The sequence below is a fragment of the Echinops telfairi genome, unplaced genomic scaffold (assembly GCF_000313985.2).
Source record: "Echinops telfairi isolate 266 unplaced genomic scaffold, ASM31398v2 ScPeMD7_7469;HRSCAF=8507_1, whole genome shotgun sequence".
Classification (NCBI taxonomy): Eukaryota; Metazoa; Chordata; class Mammalia; order Afrosoricida; family Tenrecidae; genus Echinops; species Echinops telfairi.
Window position 1 is genome coordinate 72,771,160 of NW_022111373.1, and position 8,639 is coordinate 72,779,798.

At 40.8% G+C, this 8,639-nt stretch overlaps 1 protein-coding gene across 1 annotated transcript in view; it reads right to left on the reverse strand.

Annotated features, from left to right (window-relative positions):
* Positions 1-2,565: 2,565 nt before the first annotated feature.
* The window catches only part of SCAMP1 (secretory carrier membrane protein 1), a 50,695-nt gene continuing 44,621 nt past the window's right edge, over positions 2,566-8,639 (reverse strand). The window contains exons 6-7 of the mRNA XM_045285213.1: positions 7,413-7,428; positions 2,566-5,609 (exon numbers count right to left, since the gene is read on the reverse strand). Of these exons, the coding sequence (XP_045141148.1) occupies positions 5,445-5,609; positions 7,413-7,428 (181 nt within the window). The 3' untranslated portion in view covers positions 2,566-5,444. The remainder of the gene's footprint in view (positions 5,610-7,412; positions 7,429-8,639) is intronic.

Below are 8,639 nucleotides of genomic sequence, written 5' to 3' on the forward strand. Positions count from 1 at the left end.
GCCAAGTGAGGGGAGGAAGTCCCCACCCTCCCCCCCAAAATCCAACATACTGCATATACTCATGTATAAGCTGAGTTTTTCAGCACACTTTTAATGCAGTTTTTGTGGTAAAATTAGGTGACTCGGCTGATATTCAGGTCAATTTACACTCGAGTATATAGGTACTTCTTATAACCCTTAGCTCTATAAAATATCACCATACAACAAAAGTATAATAAAAAACCCTTAAGTGACAGAATTGTGTTATTTTATTTTTATAATCATATTTACCAATTTCCTACTTATTCTTATATTACATTCACAGTTACAAAAACACTTTTGTTTGGGAGAAGTGGATGCCCACAGAGCCCTTCACGGTGGGCTGGGTTTGTGTGGGGGCCTAGAATATTGCCGGAGCCCCTGTACCCACCCTTAGCGTGAATACTCCTGAAGAGGTGCTACCACCTCCCAATAGTCATCGCAGCTCAAAATCATGGCCCACAAAATTGTCAAAGCCTCCTGGAGGAATTCCAGAATTACATGCAAGTAAGTATTGAAAACAACAAAAAAGCACAAAAATAAAAGGTGCAACATATGACCCTTCAAATCAGAGTTGTTTTAATGCAGAGATGATGATGTTCAGAGTAACCTTGCATACGTATATAAGAAGTAACTAGGTAGAAGGATTAACTATTGTCTTTCTCTGTTACAGAAAAGACAAACCCAATTTTTGTGGCAAGCAGGTTGTAGATACACCATCAACCAGGCCAAGAAACCAGATCGCAGATCAACAGAAAGTGTACTACAATATGAACACTGGCAGGAGTCAGTGCAGTGCCGCACACTGACTTCTGGGGTCCGTGCTGAGGAACATGGACACCGATAAGGAAAAGTCTGCAGGCAGAAGGCTTTGTCTCATTCAAACCACAAAGTTAAATCTGAGGAGCACAGTACAAGTGAGAAAGACGCTTGCTTCTCCTTTCCCTGGAGTCCTTCAGATGGAGATAGCTGACGCTCTAGGACGGAGGTTCTCAACCGGTGGGTCGTGACCCCTTCGGGGGTCCAGCGACCCTTTCACAGGGGTCGCCCAATTCATAACAGTAGCAAAATGACAGTTATGAAGTAGCAACGAAAACAATTTGATGGTTGGGGACACCACAACATGAGGAACTGTATTAAAGGGTCGCAGCCTTAGGAAGATTGAGAACCACTTCTCTAGGATAAATTGGTGGCAATGTTTAGCCACAAGAGAATTTAGAGAATGCTAAACTTAGAAATTTAGAGGATTTCTAAAGATTTCTTTCTGGAGCTCTATATACTGTGATCAACCTAAAGTTTAAAAAACACTCATCAATGCAAAATGTATGGCATTTTGTTCAATGTATTTTCAAATTCTGGTGGAAATACATCACTTACCATAACACTTAGCCAGTGAGGTACATATGCAACTTTTAAGTTTCACAAACATGTTTTTAAAACAACTCTAATGTTTTAAATCACATGTTCTACTCTAAATAAATTAGAACTTGAAAATCTGTCAAAGTTAAGCGTTTTTTAAATTTTTAATCCTAAATTATTTTAAAATTAACCACATTTATTTCACCTCAACAGGGTTTACTCACATGGAATCAACAAATTTCTCTAAACATTTTCTGCAAGAAAAAAAAAAGGGAAGGAAAGAACGTGAAATGATGCTCAAAAGCCACTGTCGTGCGCACCCATATGCACCCGAGGGGAGGGGAAAGCCCAAAATTTAACAAACTCTGTACATCCACTGCTATGCTAAACACAGATTTTACCAATAAGGATGAAACAATTGGATGTTACATGCCAATGTTTTCAGAAAAATGATTACCACCCACAATGTCTAAAAAGCATTATGCTCTTACAAATGATTTACAGAAACAATTCATAAATCCCAACTTAACACAAATCAGAATGCAAACTATACATTATCTCAATATGGATAATAGCTTTTCCTAGTAACTTAAGTTTGCAAATCTAAACGCACTTCACCTAGATGATCTATAAGACTGGACCCATTTTAACATGTATTTCCCAAAATAAGATTCCCTATGAACATTACTTTAGGTTATATTTTTACATACTCTAGATAACCAAGTGGAAAAGCCAACAAATAAGTACTTTCGACAGTACATAAAAGAGCCATAGGTTTGCGGTCAGGAAACAGAAAGAACACAGGTTCCATAGAATCCATACATTGCCAGTACAGAGGCATTCATTCCAATCCCTCAGGAAAAACAAAAGAGGTTTTCCAGGGCCGATCTGACCACCTTCCAGACGAGAAGTTGGTGTGTCTGGACCTTACAGCGGGGCTTCACGACGACACTCATGTCCCACTGCCCACGTGGATCTAACGCAATAGAAAACAATGCCATCTTACGATGCTAGGAGTTTTTGTTTTCTTTTAGTTTATCTTTCACATTATTTGTTTTAGCACATGGTAGAATTATCACACAGTTATTTTTACAAATCAAATGTGGCATTCCTATGTGTATTAAACCCTCTGCAGAATTTCTGCCTCTGAAGTATTAACATTGTGTTTAAAATTATACAAACAAACCCTCCAGTAAACAGCATTTTATTTTATGACACTCTGTGTTAATACAATAAATATACAAAACTTCCAAACCACTGAAAACATGCAACATTAGAGGAACAGATGGCGGGCATTTATACAGAACCATGGCAGTCACCAGGAGAGCAGCACAGGATCACTCACCAACAAAATATACAAACAACCCCAATACAGAATCCAAGTCCCAGGTTACAAATCATGAAGCAATGATTTTCCAGTGTTCAAACTTGACTGTGAAATAGAATTGCCGAGATTTAATATTGCAAACTGAAAGTGACGTGGAGGCCCACTCTGTGATACCTGCTCCTGACTGTGATCCTGGGTCACTTAGTACGAAATATGAAGCGTTAACAAATGCCATCTTTTGCTGAATGAAAATGTGACTTACTGATTGATTACTGTAATTACTGTTCAGAGACCAGGGGTTACAAGAGTTGAGAGCCTCTTTTATATCTGATCAAACTGTCAGCGTCACCATGATTTCAATGCACAACGAAGTTTATTAAACCAAAAACGTCTTATCCCACCAACTTGTATTAAAATAGCCCCGATAACGGTAGTTTAGAAGACCAATCTCCTTGTGCACACAGGACACTTTGCTTGTAACTGTGGATTGATAAGTAGCAATGCTACTTTGGAGGGTTTCTGCGTCACAGAAACATTTCTATTCTGAAGAAAAAGAAATGTATTTTGATATTTTTCAAAAGTTTCTCTAAATATTTTATTTATACTTCAAAGGGGAAAAAACCCAGGGGTATAAAGTAATGGTGAACACGGGTGATGTTGTATTGGATGCTGACTGTTTGAATGACTGCATATTGACGAAACAACTTCCCAATCATAAGATCACATGGAAAGCGTGAAGTGACTTGGTTGAGAATAGGGGTAAAGATGATCACTCATCAGAAATGTTCGTGAAAACAGCTTCAGATTTCATATTCTGAACCCTATCTTCTTCAGAAGATCACTTTCTTCAAAGTATATTATTTCAATAAAGCCCCTGAAAAATCAAATGTAAGCACCATCTGGACTGATCCATGGTAGCAAGTACCACGCATGTTTCTTCACAGACAGAGACCCACTTCCTCATCCTCCCCGCCTCAGCCTGGAGTTCACTTCAACTCTATTTGGGAAGGTGAAGGAAAGTGACATAATCACCTGTTTTTGAAGGATTTGCTGTTTCAAATAATACAACCCAGTACAATACCCTTATTCAGAATCAATTTGAATAAATCACTACTATCCTTCTGCAATCTTAAATTTGTTAAAGACTTCCAAAATACAGGAGTATTCCTTTACACAGAACTGTGAGTCATTTGATAGCATTAAGAAAGACCAGAAGTTTAAACCCAAGAGGGCCATAAGAGTGAACTGGTAAACCCACTGCCCATCAGTCCATGCCAACTCCTAGCCACCTGGACAGGGTAGGGCAGACCTGCCCCGGGGGCTCCAGAGACAGCAACTGGGTCTGGGAGGAGACAGCCCCGTGTCTCCCCACAAAGTGGCTAGGGATAACAAACTGCTGACCTTAAAGGTAGCAGCCCAATACGTAACCACTCCACCACCAGGACATAGTCACAATTTTAAATATGTTTCTCTCATAATCAATGTACTTAACTATTGTTTTTTCCCTTGGTACAAAGTGTTTTTCTATTATTTTTAATCTGTCCATGTTTCAAATTTTCCATGTTTTCAATCTGTCTCAAAACCAGAAAGATGAGACACATCTGGAATTCAAGTATATGTGCGATGTGAGGGTCTTTTTTTTTTTTAATATCATGAGCGATGACAGGCTAAAAGAAAAATGCCTTAAATACTGTTTGCTCATTTTGGACAAGAAGCTAAGTAAGACCTTAGTACCTCTTACAAATTACACCAAAAACGGAAAACAAAAAACCAAACCTAAACTAAAACACAGAGCTGCCAAACACATTCCCAATTCAATTAAAAAAACCACAAAAATATACCAAAGTTTCCATACGGTAATATCTTTCTATTATATGAATACTGAAACTTTGTTTAAAAAATGAATTCTTATCACTAAGTTCTACTCCATTGACTATCTTCCTTTTCCTTTGGATAATGCACTGCCTGTTCTATTAAACTCTCATATTGCACTCTGACCCATTTTTACTCAAAAAAAAACTATTACTCAAAGTCATTTCTATGATTCCACAAATTACAAACAAGCAAAAACTCCAATCCAACCACCAGAGCAGTGCAGAACCCAAAACACTACATCAATTAAGAAACTCAGTATCCATGCAAGACCAGAGATTGATAGCAAAATATCAACTACTTTTGAAAAGGAAAACACAAAGCAGGTAAAGTGTACATAATCTATGAGATTCACACAGCCTTTTCACTGGTGGCTGAAATTCCTAAAAGTCCAGCCAATTTAAAATTTCCCAAGTCTCCAATTTAAAATTCCCACTGCCCTATTTCTATCAGCATACACAGGGAAATAAGGAATGCAGTTTTTACTTTACTGCTCCACTGGGCAATCCTTATGAATAAAGATTACTGAGAGAGCTACGGCGGCTAAGACTAGGTGCATGTTGAATCATAAGTACATATTAATTTCAGCGTGTCACCACTGAAATAATTCGCTGAACATTCATCCCCCAAAAAATATGGAGAATATTTATTTAGCATATAATTTTTTTTCCTGCAAGGGGCACTGAGATATTAAGAAAATGATTAGGTAAATAAGACAGGAAGTTTTTCTGGTTTTCGCCCATGCACAAGTGAACAGGAACTATACATGCACTGTGTCCCTTGTGTGTTTTGAACATAAAAATATTTATAGAATACAGTAACGAGACAAAGTACAGTCAGAAGGTAACAGTGTGCTGTTGGGAACGCCCTACATCTGGTTACCCTTGAATGCGTTCTGAGCAGCACTAGTTGCCGCAGTGGACGCTGCATTGGCGGCTGCAGTCTGGACAGTTTTGTTGGACATCACACCTGTCGCAAACTCCTGCTGGGCCTTCTCAAAACTCGCACCTGTGGTGCGATATAGTCCATGTACCTGCAGAGAAGGTAAACAGGAGGAGAAGTTAAGTGGCAATCCACGTATTCCTTTTAAGCAGCTCATCCATTCACCTCAACATTCCTCAGAGGGGGAAAAAAAGACCAGATTTGAGTGTGCGTCCCAAGATCAAGAGCATCAGTCACCTGCTGACACCCAATGCTGTGTCCAATGTTGTGTTTAAGCATCTGTTAATACAGGTTTGTCCCTAGTGTCCCCAGTGAAGGAGAAATAGGAAATGATGTACAGAACAATGTCTTAACCAAAAATAAAACCCTATGTGCTCCTCCTCTGCACCCAATGAGTAATGGTTACAAGGTTCCCACAGAATGGCTCGAACACATGGGCAGGAGGTCTGGGAATAGATACAGACTCAGTGGGACCCTAAGGGAGGTAGGGTGCTCCTCAATACAGTTCTCATACAGCTCTGGCTGCCCTCGAACAATCAGCAGGCTCACTGCCATGACGGGAAAAACAGTTCTCAGCACGACTTCCCTGGGTTTTGTTGCTGTTTTTTTTTTTACACCAATGGATGGCAGTTTTCCATTTGCTTCAGACTTCATAACCCCGGTAACGGTCCTGCAAAACCAGTCACCCTGACCTTCTGGGCTGAGCTCGGACGTGCACTGAACTGGCCCAGCAGATCCCTTCAGAAGCCATTGTCAGAGCTCAGCAGAAAATCCAGGACTCATCCCAGGTCATGATTTGTTTGACAAAATCTCCTTCGTTGGCCTCAACCTTCCTTAAAAGACTGGTGGAAAGATGGGCTCTGTGAGGTGACTCACCGTCACACACAGCTTTGGGTGCCCATCGAACCAGAGGCTTCCGAGGCCGAGAGGATCGCTTAATTAATGGAAAATTCTGGGCCATCTGTAGTTCGTAACTTCAGTAGCTAGTGCAGCATGGCAATTCTATGGTCTTCTGCCAGTTCCTGCATTTTTGCCAGTCTCTTCATTCAACAAGGCTGACGATCTTTCTTGGCTCATCTCTGATGTCTTCCCCACCTTCCTTAAAATGCATGACCCGTGTGAAAACGGGGGCTGTATGTGGGGCAGGTTCCCATCAACATGGTGCCAGGCTTCAGTGACTTGGGAAGGTCCATCCGAGTTTTATTGAAAACTAGGTAGCAATCCTGATCCCAAAATGGTGTTTGTCCAATACCAAGAATATTTTAAAGGCACCTTAGCAAGACTAGCTTTTAAACCAATTAAATGAAGGAAAAAATAGGGTCTCCTACAAAGTCTCTGTGACTTATTCCTTGTTGCTTAGCTGGCTCATTTGTAATACCTTTCCTTATCCCCAAACCATTATTTAATTATTTCTAAAGGTTTACCGACAGAAAGTAGGCCTTTTTCACAAAAATAACATTTCAGAGTATCAAAAACCAAAAATCAACCCACTGCTGTTAAGCCCCGCATAGTAACCCCTATAGAATTGGTAGAACTGCCCCCAAGTATTTCCAAAGCTGTAAATCTTTAAGGAAGTAGGGAGAATTTTACGGTTAACAGTTAAAGGCTTAATCACTGTACCACCAGAGATTATATGGGAATAGTCTGAAAAAACTTTCAATCTATTTGTGAAAATAGGGACTTAATCATTCCCATACCTACTAAGAAGTACCGGACAAACACATCCTTACATTGTTATTTGAAACCTGGATAAAATGGCATTCGGAGGGGAAAAGTTATCACTGTGCATAGACTGGTTCTCTACACACCAACAATCAGCTAACTCCAATTGTGCAACACTTCAGAAAGCCAATAAAAGTGGAACGTTATTTTTTCATTCAATTGAAATACGTACCATAGGCCATGTTTGGCTGAGGATGGAGAAAATGAAGAGCCTAAAGCCAAGGCAGCACTGTGTGTGCAGACAAAGGGCGTCAGCTGACCCCTAGTGGTTACAACGAGACCTACATGCCCTTCAGAAGGCTGTTTGGTTTGGTTTCAACAGCTCGTTTTGAGCAAGTGTTAAAAATAAAATTAAAAAGAAAAATAGGCGTTTTGATTAGCTCTTAACTTCTATCATCGTCTCAACTTCTACAAATCTGAGGGCTGGCTCAAATAATATTTAGTGTAGTGATATTTTAGCTCAGACCACCCCCAAATTATCTTTCATAAAATCACTTCCCCTCCTTTCACCGATGAACCATTTGAGACCTCAGAAAAGTTCAGAGATTTATCGGTACAGCACTGAAGACCTGTGTACCTGGACAACCAGACTGGAGATTAACAGGCAGGTGCTGCACACGCCTGCTGGAGGCCCGGCCAGAGCAGGGTGAATACCTACTCCCGAGGCGCACCTAACTAGCCACTCGACTGCAGCGGCAGAGCTCGCTGAATGAGCCCTGCTGCCCAGGCTCTCCCCACCCTCTTCTTGCCGCCGAAGATTATTCAACGTTGGCAGTGTACTTCCCTCGGCCCTCTTCTCACGCCACACACTTTCTAGGATTCACTTATAACAAGGAATGAATTCCCAAATCTAAAAATCCACCGAAGTTCTTGGGGTTGCTCCAGGATGTGGATCCCCAAACCAAAACACTGGGTGCACTGCTGTCCCGTCACTTCAAGTTCAGAGTGAACTGCCACACCGTTCTCCCGTGGAGAAGTCAGCGAGACTGGCCCACCAGTCATAGCTGAATGCTTTCATCACTGCGCCAGAAGAAGGCTCCCTAGATCCAGGAGCCTACTGTTTATACTTCAACACTCCACTGGCATTCTAAACTCTTCCCCCCTTCAAAGGTGAAATCATCGTATCAGCAAACCTGCTTTTTCCTGTGCTTTCTCTTCCTCAATGGCCCGAGTATCATCTTGGACTCTTCTCTCATCTCGCACTTCTAAGCCTGACATCATCAAATCTATCACTACCTGCCTCATTTCCTCTGGCTACAGCTGCTTCTACTTCGTGACACTGCCTTAAGTTAGTCCTTTTTTTTTTTTAAACATCTTTATTAGGGGCTCATACAACTGTTATCGCAATCCATACACACATCAATTGTGTAAAGCGCATTTGTACATCATTCTCAAAACA